The following is a 22,019-nucleotide window of genomic DNA, read 5'->3' as shown; positions in this document are numbered from 1 at the left end:
TTAAAAAGGAAAAAAAATGAATATATATTTATAACGAAAATAACAAAATATAGCACTAAATATTCCCTCAAATATCTTCCAGTTTAGGCAATAAAAAACACTTGCTTTATGTGGGAGGATTTCCACAGTTATATTCAGTGTTAAGAATTTGCTGCAAAGGTTGGAATTTTTGCTTTTCATCAGATGAAAATTTACCACTTTTCATACGCTTTGCCTTTCATAACCTCAACTGTCCCTTCTCCAATAAATACAAGATCTTGCTGCCAGGCTCCTTAATATTGCTCGTCACACCCTGTCTCATTTCTACCTTTATTGGCATGCCACTCACTTAATTAGGCTTCACCATTTGATATATGATTACTCTAGCTTTTTCCTAAGACAAGTCTATTGTGAAAAGTTAACAGAACTATGTTTGATGGCACTAATGCCTTCCTTATATGACTTACATTACAATTTCACAAACAGAGGGGGTATGACAAAACGATTAATTATAGAGCTTGGAATTGTGTGTTTATTGATGTTTAATGATAAGTGGTAGCATTCACAAGCCCAGACCCAATGTATATTCCAAAGGTGCATGTTACTTGCAGCATCTGGGGGTATTGTTTCTTTTTGGGCTCTGGCTGTCAGCCACTAGGAGAAAAGATAATAGAGGTGGAGAAGATGGAGGTGGCTGCGTTTGCCCTGCAGTGGTAATCGTACCACTTCACAACAAATGTGATCAAGCCCTAACTTCTTCAAATATAATACAGAACTAATTAAGAACTGGTTTACCAGATAATGCACAAATCACACTTGTATATTCTAGACTGCACCCTCACATTTACCTGATAACTTTCCTAAAACTTGATATAAACACATCCCAATGTTTTCTAATGTCATTTTGCAGTGATAGGTATTTAGCTCATTTGGCTAGAAAGAGTTCTCAGCTTGCAAGAAGGTTAATCCATGCCTTGAAAGGTAAGACACATGGCTAGCTGGTACAGACTGATGTTGGACAGGCTTCAAACTATTAAGCCTTTGTTCTTAGGACTTACAGAAGGGCTTTGAAGTCTTGGATAAAACACCCCGGGCACACTAAAGTCCAAATGCCCGATTATGTTCTAACGAATTTATAATCAATAGTGCATGCACGTTAAAAGGGAGGAGAATTAAAATGCTTTTGTAATTAAAACTTTATTGACTGTTTATGCCTCATTTAACCCATTCCACAAATGTACTTTGTATAGAAAAACTCTGTGATGTGAATTAGAAGTGTAACACTTCTGACTAGCATTACCTAAAGAAAAAAACTGGCATAGAAGAGGTATGAATAAATGAACTGAGAGAGACATGAGCAACCAATGAGCAGGTATTTTTCAATGTCCTGCTCAATATATATTTGTTTTCAAGTATTTCTGTTGGTCAGTTATAGGAATCCATCAAAACAAACCATAAAGCATATATACACTCAATGTCACCATTGTATCAGTGCATGTTGCTTTGTAAAGTGTAACTGGTTTAAAAATTACATTGCAGATTTTAACAATTAGGATAAGCCTCGGCTGGCTGTGAGCAAGCTTCAGGCTGTGTAGGGAGGAAAATGTGACATACTTCAGTTGGGATTTGCTTCAGTTTCCGAACACATAATACAACAGAGGGCAAAGAAACTTCGACACAGGGCAAAACAGAATTCTACAATGAAAGTAAGCCAAGAGAAAGCTTTCACTAGAAAGCTATAGCAATGTGTTACAAAAATACATGTGGATGCAATGGGATTTTGTGTAGTGTCACTGAGCTCTGTACCGGTGTCTGTCATTGCACTGGTTTTTATGACTGAGGATTTGTCACCAAAATCTGCACTGAGGGGTCCGCCACTGAGATCTACACTGGGGTCTGTTTCTGGGATTCTGCACTAAGGGTCTGTCACTGGGGTGTTATTTTATTGAAGTCTACACAGGGTTCTGTGAACAAAGGTCTGTCACAGAGGTCCAATACTGATATTTGTTATTCAGGACTAGGCCACTGAGGCCTGCACTGGTATCTGCCGCAGAGTTTTGTACTGAGGTCTTTCACTGGTTCTGCCATTGAGCTCTGCACGGAAGAATCTAGAATTGAGCTCTGTCAGGTCTGTCATTACATTCACACGGAGGTCTGTCACTGAGGTCTGCAATGGGGTCTGTCACCGACGTCTGCACTGGAGGTCTGTGACTGAAGTTTGTCTGCACTGGGGGCCTGCCACTGATAACTATTACTGAGGGGTCTTTTATTAAGGCCTGCACTGGAATCTGTCCCTGAGGTCTCTGCTGCAGATTTGTCAATGACTTCTGTGACTGATAATGGTCTGTCTCTAAAGTCTGAACTGGGGTTTAGTCCACACTAAGATCTTTCACTAAGGTCTGCATAGGGGTCTGTCACCAAGGTCTGTTCCGCGGGTTTGTCACTGAGGTCTGCACTGAAGGTCTGTGACTGATATTTGTTTGCACTGGGGGAGAAGTCTGTCACTAAAGTCTGCACCGGGGTTTGTCACTGAAGTTCACACTAAGATCGGTCACTGAGGTCTGCAATGGGGTCTGTCACCAAGGTCTCCACTGAAGTTGTATGACTGAGGTTTGTCAGCACTGGGGGTCTGTCACTGAAGTTAATCACTAAGTCTGTGCTGAAGGTCTGTGTGCACCTTGGGGCTGTTATGGAGGTCTGTCTGCACTGTCACACAGGGTTCTATTTCTGGGGTGTTTTACTTTTTTGTGGTATGCTACCTTTTCTAGATTAATAAATTATTTTACACAAAAGTACTTCAGCTACTTTAACTGCAGCTATATTTCTTTAGCTGCCTTTTGGAAAGCAACGCCATCTTTTTCCAAATGTACCTATAATACTTAATATAATGTATGCTTTATCTCTAAAATACAGATGCACAGAGGTTTCGGGGTAGCCCTGGCAGTGCTGGGAAACAAAGCAAAGGATAAATGTAGATTAAATTAAAGTGCCCTTCTCATTTGAATTTATGTAACCCACCCTCCCCCTCTACAGATGTATACCTTGATCCAACATTCATAGTTCCACAGTTTTACATCCCGAGTGTCACTATCCAGGCCATATGCTGAAGCAGGGGACTGTGCAAAGGTCCAATGTGCCCACCCTGAATCAGACTTATAACTCTGCAATCAACAAAGCCCATACCCAATGCTGAATGGAGAGCATCAGGGATTGTGTCAGACATCTGCAGAGAGACCACTACATCCCATAGACATCAACATTCTTTACTGCATGCTACATACTGAGATGGAATGGGATTTTCTACTCTGTGGGGAAAAAATATAAACTTCACACTATTTGTTTTATTGCATCTAGAATGTATTTTGCTGATTTAAACTAAAAAAATAATTAGGCCTTTAAGTGTTAAATCATTTACAGCTGGAGTGAATTCAGATACCTCCTGGTTTCTGATATGTACTTGGGACTCAAGCAGAGAGATCTGTCTGCAATAGTTCCTGAATCAGATTCCTCTCACCATGAAGTTTTGAGATTTCCAAAAAAATGACAGCAGGATTTTGATTTATTTCCTTACTACTTGTAGGATACAGTTATGTTTTTAATATTTTGCACAAGATTAGGTATGGCCAAAAATGAGAAATATATACATGTTACATTCTCACAAACTTTTTATGGTAATTGGAAAGCCTCCATATGTGGTATTGCAAGTAGTATTGCAGGATGGGGGGGAAGGGGTGTTCAGGGGGTCTGTGGGAACAAACCCATACTAATTACTTTTTAAAAAGCATGTATTTTTCAAAAAACATTGACATTGATTTATAAACTATTTAGGGTCAGGTTTATAAAACAGAGAATCAGGCATTCTCTCAAACATTTCCTCATGGAAATCCTCCAGGTCCTCTAGGTGTTTTAATGGCAGTAATTGATTCCCACCTTGGAATTTTTTGAGAGAATGTCAGATTCCCTGTTTTATAAATATATGTCTTCTTTATATGTAGAGTACTTATTCTTTTTTCACTGGCATCTTGGATTTTTCTAGATTTATTTTCAAAAAATGTTAAATATTTTAAAAGTGATAAAATACAATGAGTATTATCAGTAGACAAATTAGCTAATTGCTTCAAGTATATGAGAATGCCTGTCAATGAATTCTAAAATATTATCTCAGAAGCATCTCAAACTGATGTCAAACATTTGCAATCAATACAAACCCAAAGCTTGCTAACCCAAAACCTCTATGATAATTTACTCTTGCCCAACAGAACCTACAGACTGACCCAGACAAAATGAACTTGGGTCATCTAAGTGATAAAGTTTAATGTGGATAAATGTAAAGTTATGTATTTAAGAACTAAAATGGAAAAATATCTGAAGATTTAAATACAGCATTCCATGACAGTCTGCGGGATGTAAAGCTAGAAATAGATATATTCCTATGTTAAAGGAGACATATATTTGAAAAAGAGAGTGATAGAGAAAGAGATACATCATATTTCTGCTGTACAAAGTATTAGTGTATTCTCATCTAAACTTGCATTTTTTTCTGTCGGTATACAATATAAAAAAAAAACACAAACACAAAGATCATTACCAGGTAATGTTACTCACAAACGGCATTTCAGTTAGGGTGAGGCTGCACTGACTTTAATTTTCAAAAGATCCATACAGCTTTTTATGAGTTTTAAAGACATTTTAAACAAAAACATGTGGTGGGGAAGAGTTAGAATCGGGCAAAGCCACACACCTTGTGTGTCTCAATCAAAGACATGATATGGGTCAACAATATGAAAAATACAAGAGTAAAAGGGGAGAAGCAAAAGAATTTAACAGAGGGTTAAAAAGTTAACAAGGGGAGAGGAGAGCGAAAGCGAAATGTCTAAAATAGTAGAAAGTAGAATAAGGAAAAATAACAAAGGGAAAAAAGGGAAAGACTTCGTAGCATCCGTAAAAAAAAAAAAATCATGAGAGATCCCCTCTTAAGCACTAATAAGGGAAATCCAAAGCTCCCAGATGTCATCAATCTTAACCAGGCAATTATTTAATGTGTGAGAGAGTTTATCGTTTATCATAACCCAATTTAGTATAGATTGGGTCCAGAGGTTTGGTTTCAATAGTTTTTATTAAGGTTTTTTCAACAAATTTTGCATAACAAAAATATAGATACAATACAATGTGCATATTAGAAGTCATAGCACAATACTAAATGTACAAAAATAAAATTTCCAGTGCAACTTCAAACAAAAAAGAAAACAAAAACAATACAAATAAATTAACAGAAGACAGAAGGGGGGAAAATGATAAGTCTAGGAAGACATTGTATAAAACACCATGTAAATTGTAGTCCATACCTAGAGGGTTGTCACATTAACTGCACTTTGGGAGATAATACTGCTGCCAGGGTTCCCAGATAGCAGAAATTTTTTTCCTGTGAGCCATTCAGGACACTGGAAAGTTTTTCATTAAGAAATGTGTTGTCTACGCGTTTTGAATCTTCAAAAAATGGGATAGCTTGAGTTTTCCAGTGTTTTGCTATGGTTTGTTGTTTGTTTTTGTTGTTGCTGCAATCAATATATGTACACACAACTGGAATTGGACATTAGAAAGATTAGAAGGTTTAAATTGCAGGAGGGCTACCCATGGGTCCCTATGTACCTGTTTTGAGAAAACAGCACTCAGCAAGGGAAACACTCTACTCCAGAATCTAATAACAGAAGTACAGGAAACCAAATATGGGAGTCCGTACATCGCTCCTGACAGCCTCCAAAACATAACTGAGATATCATGGGGGAAATATGCTTCATTTTGGATGGTACCATGTACCACCGCATCATAACTATGAAAGCGGATTCTATGGTTAGTACATTTGTCGAGCATTTAGCCATTTTCGCTAAGAATGCATTGATGCCCCGGTGACTAACCCGACAGTTTAGCATACAATAAAGATATCAGTTGTGGGCATAGAGGCGTTCTATAACATATATGTTCAAACATAGTGAATTTGACCGATAAGTCTGTCCCTTTAGTCAGAGAATCAAGACAATGTTTCAACTGTAGATAGCGAAAAATCTCAGTACCCGGGGCTTGATGTGCCGTACGAAACCCCTGAGTATAGAACGCCTCCCTAGAAGAGAGAAAACCGTTCCATAAATGTGGTCTATCCACTAATTAAAGGCTTCAGAGGATTCCAATTCAGGCTGAAAGAGAGGGTTTCTTTGGATTGGGAGAAGTGAGAGATGGGGAGACATGAAATCTGCTGAATACCTGATATCATCCCATACCTTGAGAATTTGTCCTAAATAAACACCTTTAGAGTTAGGACGTTGCTTGTGAGGAAGCCAAGGAAGAGAACATGTATCTAATGGTAAGGCTAAATCCCTTTCCAATCGAACCTAAGATGGGGCTTTAGGGCCAGCAAATAGGGAGGTCAGCGGGGCTATTTGAGCAGCCTGATAATATTTTAAGACATTGGGAATCCCCAACCCAGCATGTGCGTAGGGACCTGAACCAGGAGTGTCCTAACATAGTATAATAGTTTTGGAAGAATCGTCATTTTGAAAAGAAACAGGGTGAGATTCCCATTTGTTCATCAACTGCTTGAAAAGGAGAAATAAAGGAGGGTAATTAGCGGATAATAATGTTGTATATTTGTTGGTCAGATTAATACCTAGGTATTCCAGATGGGATGGAGCCCACTTAAAAGGGAATTCCTCTTTGAGCGTAGTACACAGCTGTTCAGATAAAGTCACATTTAAAGCCACCGACTTCTGTTCAATAACCACTAAATCGAAAAGCAAATATTTTAAGCACTCGGGTCAAATTGGGTAGTGAAATTCTTGGCTGAGTGATAGTCAATAAAAGATTGTCTGCAAATAGTATTAGTTTGTAAGATGAATCTGCTATAGGGATGACCCGAATATCGGGGCTTTCTCTAAGTAGACATGCTAAGGGCTCCATGACCAAGATAAATCTTTTCCCTGCTTTGACTAGGGAAATTCTACCTGCCAAAAGTATCAGCTTGGTCAGTTTTAGTGCTGGTTTAGGAAAGACCAAATCCAATTTGCCAAATAAGGCTGCTTCGGAGTGCTCCGGACCTCACACTGCAAAGTCCTGATCAATTTGAACACCTCTTTCCAAAAATTCCCAGCAATTGGACATGATCACCAGATATGTAACATAGAACCTCTAGCATCACAACCCCGGAAACACTGAGGGGAAACTGACGGGAAAAATTTAGCCAATCTATCTGGGACCAGATACCATTTAAGCATTACTTTATAATTGGCCTCCACCAGAGCTGTGTTCAAGGAAACTTTGGGTAGAAAGAAAACCAGGTCATACCATTCCTCCAGATCCCATGAAACTCCTAGTTCAGATTCCCAGTCCAACATATATTTGAGTTTATTAGTTGGAAACACTAGAGCCAGGTAAATAATAGAAATCTGCCCTCTTGTAGTAACTATGAGGTGCTCTCAAATGGGGAAGATCGCATGGGTTTCGGAGCCTCCGCGATATATTATTGATATAGGATATATTTCTCGTTTGCTGGAGCGATATTCCCAGTAAGTACAGACCGAACATCAAGTCTTTCAATCTCATAAAACCCCTAGAGGTCCACCAATCGAATTGTTTTGGGTGTAGACCCGGAGGAAATTCTGGGTTACGCCAGAGAGGTGTGAGCAGAAGCAAGTTTTGGATGGTTATGGTATTTATCCCTTATCTGGACAGAGTGGGAGAGGGAGGGGCAGCTAATAACTTCACACTTTTCTTTATCCACATGAGAGATTCGATGGATTCATGAAATCTATTGAGATTCTCTATCTCTACCCATTGAGGTCGGGCCCATAGCAGGGTGCTCAGTGAAAATTGAGCCACCTGTGCCGCCACATAATAGTATTTTAGGTTGGGGACTCCCAGTCCCCCCTGTTGTTTAGGAGCAAACAATGTGGATTTTCGATATCTGCTTTATTTACCCGCCCATATCAATTTCAATATTTTAGTTTGGAGGAGAGCAATCTCCTTCTGGGGTACTTGTATCGGAAGGGTACAAAATAAATAGAAGATTCATTTTAGTGGTGGCGATCCGCCCTAGCCAGGACAGGGGCGATTGGGACCAACGCTAAAGATCTGCAATTTTCCTAAACAGGGGTGTGTAATTCAACCTTTAAAGAGTGTTATAAGAGGGTCTCATTTTGATACCTAAATATTGGAGGGAACTATCATCCCTGCTTAAATCAAATTTACTTTTAATGATGTCTATAATTTGTGCTGGAATATTGATATTAAGGGCTTGGGACTTAGATCTAATTATGTATAGCCCGGAACATAAGGCGAACTCATCCAAAAGTTTAAAAAGGTTAGGAAGAGTGGTGATTGGAGATGTGACATACATTATTATGTCGTCTGCAAATAAAGCACATTTGTGTTTAACTTGATCACATTTTATGCCTTTATTGTTTTGGTTGGTGCACATGGCAATCGCTAAAAGTTCAATTGCCAAAGCAAAAAGGAGTGGAGAAATAGGGTAACCCTGTTTGGTGCCCCTTCTAACTGGGATGGCAGAAGAAAAAAACCTCCTATGGATATTTTGGCTTGCAGGGCATCATGGAGAGAAAGCAGTAGGTTAAAGAAAAAAGGGTCAAAGTCCATGCTTGATAGGACCCTAAATATGTAGGCCAGGACTGGAGAGGCCAGGAGACTGTCAAAGGCCTTCTGAAGGTGTTCACTACTGAAATAAGATCTATTGCACTCATTTGGTCTGGTGCTTGTCTATGTAGCATGAAGCCCACCTGATCCGGCTGGATGTAAGCCCCTAAAAAGGAGCCCAGATGTACTGAAAGAATCTTCGTCATGATTTTGAGGTCACAATTAATCAAAGAGATTGGCCTATATTTGGCACTCTCTGAGTTGTCTTTCCCTGATTTAGGGATCACACTGATAAACAAAATAAGGCTAACAGTTTTATAATAAAGATTAGAAAAGCCATCCAAACCAGGCAAGCTTCCCATTTTAGGTCATTTTTATCGTGTTTACCAATTCTTCTGTCATGAAGGGCTTCTCCAAAATTTAGGATTAGATTTTAGTTTGGGGAGATTAAACCGTTTAAGAAAAGTGGCTATCCTTTCTTGGGAGACGATTCTATGGAGCTGTAGAGATGTTTAAAGACATCCTGAAAACCATTACGCTTTGTATGCTGTGCTGTATATTCCATATATTTAAAGGCTGCACTCTGGGTTGAATGGTACATACTAATGACCAATACGGTCTGTAAATATTTTTGTATATTGCAAAATCCTGAACACTGCATTGTAAACGGTTCATTAAATATTTCTGAACATTGCATTCTGTATGCAGTGTTGTGAATTAAATACTGTCAACTGCAGCAATCTATAAACTGTGCTATACAATACATACTTCTAACAAAACTTTCATTTTCCAAGGTGCTGGTATTAAATAATGAAGTTCTCCTTTAAGGTAGACTTACATAAAGAGGATGTGAACAGCAAATCTTTCTTTTCTCATTTATTTTGCACAAGATTGGAAATTTGAGGTAAATATTCATCCAGTACCCATGTGAACCTATGTGAAAAAACAGTCAAAGTGTTTTATTTATAAAGCCGAATTATAAAGCAGCAAATAGACTAAAAAGTAACAATCCGTTGAAAAGACAACCACTTTTCAGCAGGATTGTTACTTTTTAGAAGATCACCACTTTCACCGCTAAAAGATGGTCATGCACATGTTTATAAAGCGGTTTATAAAGCACTTTGAAAGCATTTGCCACTTTAATGCCAAAGGCCACAGCGAAGATCGGAGGTATTTGTTTCAAACACTCTAATCACCACTTTTCCCAGACTGTTAGTCTATAACTGCTGATCTTTTAAAAGTTCTACAAAAAATGGTGAGCCGTTACTCTTTTTAAGTGAATTCTAGTCCTCGGCATTAAAATCGAACACCATAAATAAATATGGGGATTTAAAAAAAGACAAGCAAAGATGTGAACTATTATTTGATTGCCATATCTTTAAAAAAAGAATTCTATAATCAATATTCTGTGTGCAGAAAAGCAAATATAATAGAAGAGTATTCATTTAAAAAAAAGAACCCTTTGACCTGAAGTTTAAATAAATGTGTAGCAAAATGTATAAATTTAGAGTAGGATCCCATAAAACCTCCCTCCCTGTCAATACAATGTGACCACCTGCTACTTGTGCTGCATCATTTCTTCTCCGGGGATGCACCAGTTCTTTCACAATCCCAGTAAAACATTGCTCCATGTGTTCATTGACTATCTGCTTGCCAGTATTGGTTGTATTAATATAATATATTGTGCCATAATTCTGTAACTAACTGAGACTCATAGTAAAGATTGGGGTCCGATATGTCATGTACCATTTATGGTTCCACATTGTGAAATAGCTCAGGTTCAGCCCATTTATGAATTTTGTAAATACTGAGGTATTTAGGAATTGTTATGTAATGTGTGCAGGAAAAATACTAACTAATCCACATAACAAAGTATATGCCATTTCAAGTGTCCTGATGAAAACAATACGTTCTTGCATTGGCAAGGCAACCAACTAATCAACAAAAGCAGCTGCTTGCTTTTAAACTGATTGCAATACATGTCTTGGCATGAATGCATTAAGATACTTTTCTACTAATTCAACTAAAATACAGCATGTGAGGAATAGAGGATTACCTGAAGTGGCAGTGGCTGAACTGATGTGATGTGAAAAACATCTATTTGTGGAACTATTTCAGTTCTTTGCCCTGTTGCATTAAATATTTATTGAAGTCGGCTATAAAATAGACAGAAACTACCTTCCAATTTTTGGCAACAAATTATTCACATCTTCACGATCAGTTCATAACTATAACCATGTTGTGCACTTGTGAATTCCTTAAAGCTGAACTAAGCTGCACTAAGGGAACAATTTTGGGCACCCAGGAGCTTTCTGTCATAATGTGCAAGAATGCGTGCACAATATGGCTAAAAGCCAGCATATTTTCACATTATGATAGACTTCTTTACCAAACCCTGTGATATCTGTGCTTCTCTCCATTGCTTACATTACCACCTGGTCTTTTGCTGGGTTAAGATTCTTCAGTTATCTTGATTGTCCATGCCAGGACTATTTCAAGCTGGCACCAAGGGTTTTGCACATTAAGCAATATATGCAAGTAAGCACATTTTGGGTGCCTCTATCCAATGCCACGGCAAAAGTTATTCCCCTCATCTTACCCCCACCCCCATTTTTGGGGTTTAGCCTCTTTGGCCATCTTCAATATATAATGTAACTCATGTGCACAGGAACTAGGCCATGCCCACACAGAATTAGATTATGCTATTATGTTATTGGAGTATGTACACGGAGCTGCAAAATTATTATATATTAGGGACTGTAATACACCAGGCCACAGTGCGCTTTGAAACTTTCTGTCCATGTTTATTAAATGATGTAGAAAAACACACACGCAGGGGTTAGTTCCAGCTTCATACAATATCAAGCCTCCTGGCATGGTCAATAGTTTTTCATCCCTTTCAGCAGACCTTGACACACAGATATTTTGCGCTTCCAAAATTTGGACTCTTCAAGTAAGTATTGTGATGCTGTGGGGGCTGACATGATAGCTGACAATATAGCCCTAGCCTGGACACCCAGCCATGATTTTGGGATGTTCATGGATGGTCCCTGATCACCTGAAGTTATGAAACGATAACTACTCTTTTCCTAGCCATCCATGTAAACTTAACCTTAGTCTTTGAGCAGCATTGCTTCATGACAGCAGCCCTGACTGACAGTTCGTCTTTGTTTCCATTAACCATTTCCAAGGCAGTTACCAAGCAGTGGCTTTGATGGGCAGCCAGAAGGTCAGTGACACAACTAAATTTTCCAAAGGTTATCTTTGGTAGCCTAGAAGTTTGTGATACACTGTTCCCAAAATTTAAAAGAACAAAGGAAACACAGCTTCTCTGCACAGTTCTCATATTTTTCATCCTGACAAAGCTGTACTGCGCACGCACGTTCTACCAACTTCCAGTTATCCTGGAATGCACCTCCGTGTGATGCTGGCACACCTACTACAGGTTCCTAACAACTTCTTCACACAAAACCTGACAGTTTTAGTACAAGGATTTATCACTCAGCAACAATCACATTCAGATCTGCTTTTGAAATTTGAAGGTGATTAATAAAGATTGAAGCTGGGGAGAAAAAATTATGTTTAGGAATCTTTCTGATCATGAATGGAGGCGTCTTTCCTGAGCCATCTGCAGATTTAGGAGAAATTTCAATTAGGTTTCCTGAGTGAACTGATTTTAGAATTAGGTTTCATGAGTGAATGATTTTACCGCACTATTTATGTTATAGTGTTCATACCTCAAATATCACCTTCACTTTTACTATGCCAAGATTATTCAGCACGATTTAATGTGGTGAAGCAATCAGTTAAAAACAAATATACTTTTAGCCTATACATTTCTGATTAAAGGTAGCAGAACACATATATTCATATATGTGACATTGGATAGGCACTTCAGTTCCCATTAATTTCTCTGCAGTGCTTGAAGCTACTGAGGTCAGTTTAACTCTAGGCATTACCTAGGGTGGTCTATAAGCCTGGCTGGAAAAGACCCCACCTCAGGACTGATAACCAGCAAAAAGACATTTTGATGTTTGCTCCTCACGAGAGTCAGCCTAATAAATAATACAGTATCAACCAATGTCCATGTTAGGGAGACTTCCCTCTACTTCCTGTCAAAGAACTTCCCTCTACTTCCCTCTACTTCCTGTCCTGAAGACACAGGAAGGAAGTGAAAAAATGTCTTAAAGTGACAGGAATGTCACTAGGAACATGTATTTCCACTGTCCCATCAAGCCTCTGCCAAATGAAGCAGGATCTCCTCCAATAAGACAAAACAAGAACAAAAAAAGAAGAAAACAACGGATAGGGGCCTGAACTGTTTCTTCTAATCATTCACTGCAGAGGACAGCGATTGATTTCACAACCAGTGAAAATCACATTTACTGCTTAAAAAATGTGACAGTTTGAAAAGATTCTGGAGCACGTTCAGTAAAGTACAGAATGAGGGGAGGTGAACCAGTTCATTGCAAACATCCAATCAACTGCAAAAGGAATATAAAAAAAATACAGCTGCCTATTTATAGGTTTGAATATTTAACATTTTTCTATAACTTTTTTCTGCTTTGTAAGAACAAAGTAAACCCAAGTGTTGAAATGATTTTTGCTTGATCTCTGTAACCATGTGTTGATTTTTTTTTTTGATTCTGTTATTGTATTAATGAAGTTTATTTTAAATATGTAACATATATTTCAAATTATATATTTATATATATTAAGTGTTTTATAACATAGAATGTACACACCCTCTAAATGACGGGGCTTATCCAATAGGTCAATGTATTGCAAAAACAATGATGTTGTACATTGGAAAATACAAAAAAAACATAAGAAACCAGTTAATTTTCCACTCTGCAAACTGAAACCATTGCTTTTAGGACTTCCTTTCTGTATAAACCTGATAAGTGTTAACATAAGTGCATTCATGTTGATTTAACTGAATTATAGATCACGCAAGAGAAATTGGCATGGACTCCAATTTCACAGCCTGCTGTAAACATGTTTAAGAGAAATCTGAACTTTGCTGTCTTGGTAAATCGAAAAGGAAAAGGATTCCTAAAATCTGGAGGATTGAAAACACTGAGGTATGTTCCACATACCTACTAAGCAGATCTCAGCCGTCATCCTAACAGTATTTGTTGGAAAATGTCCGGTTGATTATAGTAAACAAATATCTTAGATATGCAGTGTCACATTTCCTTCCCCACTCTCAACATCTACATGTTTTCATCTATGAAATAATGACGCCTTATGTACTAATGTGGAGGTTGTGTATTGAACATTTATACTATGTAAACTACTATGGAAACCAGATGTAGCTTACAAGGTGCCTCGCATCTCATCTCTGAGCACTAAAGCCTTTTTTGGCCACAGTTTGAGCCGTTTACCGCTGTTTTCTATCAGATAGAACAGATGGCATGCACATGCTTGCTCTACTAAATGAAGTGGGATCTCAGCAGCATTATGCTTTGATCCCTGGTGGCATGTCTACAACACCAAGATGCAAAATACCACAGAAGACCAGAATCTCAATATTAAAGCCTGGAAGCTGCACACTTTTGATATGTGAACCCCTTTAAGTGAAAAAAAGTCAAGCCCACAGAATGTAAACATACTGACATTCCAGAGTGGAAATTCTGCTGCAAAGGTCAGGAAACAAGGTATTTCCTCTATTTGGTGACATGCTACACAGCAAAGGTAGAAGTGTTAGTGCTCTCAGTGCAATTCAGTGGAAGTAGTTCCCTTGGCTCACATACACTACAATACTTATTAGGAAAGAGTCCGCCACGCTCATATTAAGCAGCATGATCAAATACGCTGCAGCGGTTAGGCTCTATGAATACGCCATTGATCCATACGTACAGGGAAGCATAGACGAAGAAGAGAAAAGTATCTTACTAGCATCAATAATATTTGGTTTCAATATGCAATGACAGTACATGCAGGGAAATAGGTCATTTGTGGATAAAAATACATAGGACTTAGTAAGACAAAAAAGCAATCAATCTCCATAAAAACAAATATCTGAAATCTACTGTTCACTTTATTTAATCATTTTTTCTGCTCTGTAGTATGAAATCATTAGAAAGGCAGCAGTGTAAAATGTATGTCTGCATTTCTTCATCCATCAAAGTGTCATGTGGCTGATCTTACTACACAGAGCCCAACGCACAGCTTACCTGCTGTGTCCCCTTTGATGAAGACCTTGTTTTGGATGAACTTAAAAGAAAGGTTAAACACACATTTTTGTTTCTCCTTCAAGTTACTATGTGTGACAAATTTATTGTCAGTTCTGTGTTTGAGCAGCTGGTTCTCGGGGAAGGCCAGCTGCTTGGGACTAATATAGATTCCCTAAATATTCAAAAGCTCTGCTTGGCATTAGGACATGAGAAGAATCTTGCCCGACCTCTGCCAGCACTATGACCCGCCACAACAGGTTCAAGAAAACCTGTCACTTGTCTAGTCTTTGTCACTGCTTCATTTTATCAATGCAAAACTAAAACAATAGTAATTGTATATGCGCTTGTAAAAAAAAAATTAAAACAGCTCATATCCAATCATCTAAAAAGTGACTCTTATGTGTAAGCATAACCAAACTATCAATACTATATTAGATTTTTTACTGTTAATAAACGATATCATTACTTATATGGCAGAAGTATTGCAAAATACTTATTTACTACCTATATACTTTAAATAAAATAATATTTATGAAGAATAATTTAAATGTTTATAATTATTTATAATGACTACAAATTCATAACTCATTTTTGAGCAATAAAAATTGCAGTTGAGTTAGTTATGTAGTCCCATGATATGTCAATACAGGTTTTTTTGCACTCTAATCCTATATTAGTCAATTTTCAGATGAATACATTATTTGGACAGAGACGTATTCAATATCGGTGCTGAGGATTTAGTATATATATATATATATATATATATATAGTATATATTTAGTATATATAAATATATATATATACTGTATATATATTTAGTATGTATAACATATTAACAGAGGTGTGACATCAGACATACCTGTCCTGTTGCTTGCCAAGTAAAATTCATTGCCTGGATATTGACAGGAATAGCAGGCATTCTTTGCTGTGCTTTTCTAAAATCATGGGTGAAAGGTGCCATTTTCCCTTCAGAAACAATCAAGATATCTTCTTCAAAGCCTGCAATAAATAGTAGAGTGATGAGCAGACATGGGACTTGATCATATCATGAATCACATAAGGCAGATAAGTTCCTATGAGCAGATCAGGCAGTGTATGGCAGTGTATGGCAGTGCATCCCTGGAAGTGAAATACCTATGAGCACTCTTGCTTGGTGTGCATCAATCCACATGTACAGGCTGTCCTCCTGCCTCTGTGCAGCCTCTGTATTTGTAATCACACAACTAATAAGGGTGAAAAGCTGGAGAAGAAAGCAGCACAACGTTGTCAGGGCCATGCTGCTGACACACAAGGATCTGCTTGCTGGCTTCCTCTGAGATCTTGCACTGATAGTATTTACTTTGCCCCGTGTGCTGCTGCTGTTCACTGCTCTGATCTCACTGAGGGGTTGGATCTCTGCACTTCCAGTCAATGAAGTAGTAAAGGAGGGAAGCTGCGAGTGTGACATGGGGGAGGGTTCCGATTACATCCACCAGGGGCGCCACGCCTGCCTCCATCGTAGGGATCGGGGGGATTCCATGATCGGGGGTGTCAGGAGAAGATCGCTGCACAGAAGTCACCCCAAGTCACACACTGCTGGCTGTGATGTGTTGTTATATAGAAGTTATAGGGGGGATGGCTGATCCATCAACTCTTCCCATATTCCATAGGTAGTGTATAGCCGATCTGATCTCCCCACCTGTATCTACCTCTGTGTAACCTGCCTGTCCTGGCTCTGTCCGAGGTGCTGAATACACAATCACACAACACCCAGCTCATCAGGACTTCATGGGATGATAACAATGGTGTACAATGTACTATTCAGGAGTAAGGACTAAACAGAGATAATAAGGGGCAATCCTGGTAACATTTGTATTTAGGTTTTGTGGGGAAGGGTTAGATCCTATGTCATAAATATACAGGTAGTCCCTGGGTTACATACGAGATAGGGACTGTAGGTTTGTTCTTAAGTTGAATTTGTATGTAAGTCGGAACATGTACATTATTTTAATAAATGCAATTAGGACAGATGTTTGTCTCAACATAATATTAGGCAGAGTTGTGTCAGTTACTGTATAAAATCCTCACTGTGAGTAAATTACAAGCAAAAAAAAAAACTTTATGGTGCCCAGACATTCATTAATTACTGCAGCAAGCTGTGCTTTGATATGCAAAAAGAAACAACTGCAGAGTTTGTCTTGGTCATTAAATAGTTACAAGAGGCTACAGAAAGAGCTCAGGCTCATTTGTTTTTAGCAAAAGATTGCCCCCGCCCATCAAGCACCAACAAGCATGGAAGCCCCGTTCATATCTAGGAGTCATCTGTACTCAGGGACTACCTGTATAAATATATATTGCCATCTTTGTCGCAATTGGTGAGATTCACTCTCTATTTTCACATGAGATTGTGCACTCTTTTTGCACACATAGCACAACTAGTGCCTAATCTAACAAAACACAGAGATAAACATTACCATGACACACATAAAATACACACTTACCTTTCCATGCAGTCCAGCTAAATCCAACATTCTTGTGAAGCACCTACATTTCCAGATTCATTTCTTCTGTGCTGGCCCCAGAATGACACATAGCACCAATGTCCCAGATTGCTCAGACAATCCATCTACTTTTCTCTCCAGGCCATGTGACGGCGCCAAAAAAAAATATATTAAAAAAATTAATGATGACAAACAGAAATCAGGGCAGGAGACTCTAAGTGTGTACAATTGGCACAAAGAAAGTACTCGTTTACTATTTTTAAAATACCTTTTTTTAATTCCCCTAACATAAAAGGCAAGTAAACAAATTAAATGCTTCGAATATAGACTGAAGAAATAAAAACAAAAAACACATGTATAGCTGTCACCATATCAAGAGGTAATGGGAAAATTTCAAACATGAACACCTCTTATGGGGTACATTGTCTGTGCAGTAGGTTTGCATCTCTTTGGCAGGTGTGTAACTTTTTACACGGTTGGCGTACCTTGGGTTGTGTGGCATTTAACATTACGTGTGTACTGTTTAAAAAAATTTTTTATTTGATACTTTAATGTAAAAAAATGCATTTCAACAAAAACTATGAAACTAAAAAAACCAAACCAAAAAACTAACTTTTCTCTGAAATTTGGAGTAAATGAAAAGTCCTAAATTTACTAATCTCTGCTTACAAATGACTAATTTATTATACAGAATATATTTATTTATTCAGCATGAATATTTTTTATGGGGGATGTGGAATTGATATTTTTTAAATATTTGCCATTTTAAGATTGTTCATTTGTCCAGTCTATTGTCTGGTAAGAATGCAGTATTGCTAGTAAACACATGATTGCCAGGTGATTAAACAGCAAAAAAAATAAAAATAAAATAGATACACAAAAGCCAGTGAATAAACCTCTAATGAGGGTAACCCCCATAGCCAATATCAAGGCAAACTAATTCTGGGGTCCTTACACTGATGGAAGCTAAATGCTTCCTAACCTTAACAATGACTGCAGCCACAATGGGACCTATATTTAAAAGGTCAAAAACTTGTGAGTGAACCTACCTGAGGCCTTCAAAGAGCCTGGGGCTCTAACCTCATGGGAAACAGCATAGGGAATCAACCGTGAGAATCCTATTGTGTTTTTGCATACACCCGTTGGACATAAAAACAAAAATAGTAGTTCACTCGATCAAGATAATAGCTCACAGCACAGGACAGTCATACAAATCAAAAGACAAAACTATCCTGGGCTCAAAATTTACTTGAAGCCAGAAAATAAACCTAATACCTCCAATAATCCAAAGATATGTTAGCTGGAAGAGAGTAACCCCGAAAGCCAATCATTAAAGCACTAAAAGATATACAAGAGCGCCCTAATTTATTCTCCTATGTCAGCATTGATGTATTATTAATCAGGGTCCTTATCTCTATTTATTGAGAGACAGGGCCAGAAAATAATACCAAAATGTAGCCTATATGTGGCCCTCAAGTGCCAAAATACTTACAGATTAGAGAATGATCATTTTCCACATAGGAAGTAGTTGTTTATGCTTTATTACAAGCACAGAGATTAGAAACTGTAAACACAAACACAAATTTAATACTGGACTATAATATAGTCCTTAATCAACCAACACCTAAAAGAATTTCACCATTGCAAAGAATCAAAATGCAAACAACTGTGATATAAATAATCCAAACCTCATAAATGCATCTACCTTGGAAAGATATATTGCAAAGCATGGAAATACCTCTGTTTTTAGTCTGCACTTGTTTTATTAGGATTTAGAAGTATTCAGAATAGCTATTTGCCAAGGTAAAGAAAGTTTATGCAGACATACCTGCATAGCCATAGTAAACATACATCAAAGCTGATTTTTTATAGGTGTAGAGCATATTCACATTGAAATGAGGCAAAGCTAGGTGAAATGTCATGTATTTGTCCAAGCAAATTATTGGATGTATAAAGTCAGCACAACTTCATTCACTAAAATCTTACCAAATGTGAATTGGCTTAGTAAATGACGTGAAGCTACAAAAATCCAATTACGTATATGTTGCCAAAACATGTTTTTTTTTTTTTAAATTCTTGTTTTGGACATTCAAGGTCAACACAGTTTTAACTCGTTAATGGGTTTGGTAAATCAATCTCATTATGTCAACAAAGATCATCCTTCAACCACTGACTTTTTATCGGACTTTGTGATGTACTCCTTGTGACGTTAGTTTATATTTTCTTTTTTTTTACTCATTTCATTAATGTTATTACCCTGTTTTACCCAGAAAATTTTAAAAAATAAAGAATGTTTTAAAAAATAAATAAATAAAGATCATTCTGGAGAAGTGAAGCCATCTGATAAAGGATTATTATGATTCCAATTCCCATTGAGCAGCCAGGCATACAAGTACTGATCAAAGTCCTTTGTTGTGCTTAAACCTGTTAGGTAAAAGTTAAGGTACACTGCTAGTTTCTTTTTATTCAGCATAAATACTGAATGAGCAAAACTTTAGATCCCCTTGGACCTATACTAAGTATAAACTTTAGGTATTATTACTGCATACACTGGGTCAGATTATATGGTAGTGATTAAGCAAATATGATTTGAGTCTGCAGCATTTAGTTAAAAAAAAATGACCTAAAATGTTATTCTGGGTGTTGCTATTTTTCCACACCATTTTTTTTTCAGCTTCCATTATAAATAAGCCTATATGTAAGCATATTTTATTTCATTTCATTATATTCTCAAAGACCCATGTAATTTAGGTACTAGCTTGATCTGTATATCTAAAGCCGAACCCCTTTTACCTTTGGAATATACTTGGAAAAGATTAAAACCTCTGTCAAGTTTTATTTTTTGATGCCCTATTTGAGTGGTCTCCTTTCACTTCTGTTCCATAGATTCAACAGAAAGTGAGGATGATGCACTTGCACATGCAAGTCCCTATTATCCCAGTTCCAGTGGGGTTTTCCCAAACTTTAAGTTGAGATGACAATGGTCACAAGTATAAATAGGGTATTTATCCTTACTTAAAAAACATTAAAAACATGGCCTCAGCTACTTATCAGTAATATATTTTAGATTTCCTTGGGCACGGCTTCTTGTAGTATATGTTCCTTGATGACTAAAAGTTATTACGTTTAAAGAAGCATCAATATGCAAACTTTACAAATATTTTTTTTTAACACATTTTGTGGTTTATCCTTCAGCTTCTTCAGGAAAGACAGAGACGTATCTGACGATCACTCCAAATTGCTGTTCTGCATGTGTTCTCTAAGGCCACATGGGATAGCACAACAGAGTTTGGATGCTATAAGGACTTTACAACTCTATTAGGGTTAAAAAACAGTAGGAGGAAGCTTGTGTGCTATAAAATATCTATCTAACAACATTTTGCAGGATAATTACTTACCTTCATATCAAATTTTGGATCCCAATGGTAGACTTCTTAATTCCTGGTGGTTCTTTTTCATGATCAAGTCATTGATTGTAAACTATTTTGAAGATCTGTGAAGTTGTACATAGCATTTTGATTGCCTCTGTCTTTCCTGCCTTTCTTCTGTGTTGAAATGCTGTGGAAATTCTTTTTCCTTCTGCTTATGTTGTATGTCATAAAATTGGGATGTGACATCCCTTATGTTTCATATGCAAAGGCAAAAAAAAAGTCACAAGATTTTTAAACTATGTTAGTTTAATTGCAGCTAAGGAAAACATATTGCAAATCATTGTCCAGCAGGGATAATGGAGAGGACTAATTATCAAAGTACAAAGCAGGATTAGGAGCTCCATAAGCAGCGATTATTTAAATTTTGAGAAATATCTGTGTGGTATTTTCTGGCTTTAGGTACAGGGAAAAAAGCATGAAGCTGTTCTGCTCTTTACCGATCATAAAGGCTGACAGTTCTATAGCTCTCACCTCATCAGTTGTACCATAGAATATGAGAATTTAGATCTGTTACTTTAGAACAAAAACCATCATATAGTTATCTCAGTCACATGTACTGCATTTGCCTTTCTGAAGCAAGTAATTAGGTCCAGAAAGACAGGGACACATTCCAAGTGTGAGCAGACAGCAGGCAGTTAAACATGTGTTTGAAGTACAGCAATTTTACAACCACAAATCATGTTCAATTAGTGACCCATAGCAAATGTTATTTTATTTTCATACCCTTTTCAGTACAAAAATACTGTGCTAAACCATCCTAAAATAATAACATCAGACTGTGTAAATGTCTTCATTAAATATTATTTTGTCATTTTGAGTATTTCTTTTTAAAATAAAAATGCTTTTATTTCCAAGATGGCAATAAATTGTGTATGCCAGTTTGACCATGTTAAGACAACTCGTAAAAGCCGAAGCAATTAAATTAGTAATCCATGTGAGTTCAAAGATGTTATAAGACTAACAAAAGCTTTAAAGAAGATATGAGGAACTGGGGAAGGAAAACACATGACCCCATTTCCCATTCACTAGTAAAATATTACCCCTCCTTTTGGTAACACTGGTATAATTCAGGAATGCATACCAAAAATCTTATAAAATTTAAAAATCCAATCTCCACCCATTTTAGCATAGAGAGAGTAGCTTTAATTACTTCTGGCTTACAACATTTCTCCATTGAACTAATGGCGAAATCACCAATGATATAGCAGGGACAAGTCACTTTTGGATCACTGGCCAACATAACTTGAATATATACCTTTAGGAACATCCTAAAGACTGAATGATCCCCTGTATACTAAAATGGATTTGCT

At 37.4% G+C, this 22,019-nt stretch overlaps 1 protein-coding gene across 1 annotated transcript in view; it reads right to left on the bottom strand.

The window, feature by feature from the left end:
• Positions 1-16,185, bottom strand: part of WIF1 (WNT inhibitory factor 1) — a 41,021-nt gene extending 24,836 nt beyond the window's left edge. Inside the window, exons 1-2 of the mRNA XM_072401301.1 lie at positions 15,933-16,185; positions 15,658-15,797 (exon numbers count right to left, since the gene is read on the bottom strand). Coding sequence (XP_072257402.1) covers positions 15,658-15,797; positions 15,933-16,074 — 282 coding nt within the window. The 5' untranslated portion in view covers positions 16,075-16,185. The remainder of the gene's footprint in view (positions 1-15,657; positions 15,798-15,932) is intronic.
• Positions 16,186-22,019: the final 5,834 nt, after the last annotated feature.

The sequence above is a fragment of the Pyxicephalus adspersus genome, chromosome 2 (genome assembly GCF_032062135.1).
Source record: "Pyxicephalus adspersus chromosome 2, UCB_Pads_2.0, whole genome shotgun sequence".
Lineage (NCBI taxonomy): Eukaryota > Metazoa > Chordata > Amphibia > Anura > Pyxicephalidae > Pyxicephalus > Pyxicephalus adspersus.
Note: the sequence above shows the minus strand (reverse complement) of the source record. Positions and strands in the feature narration are given on the sequence as shown.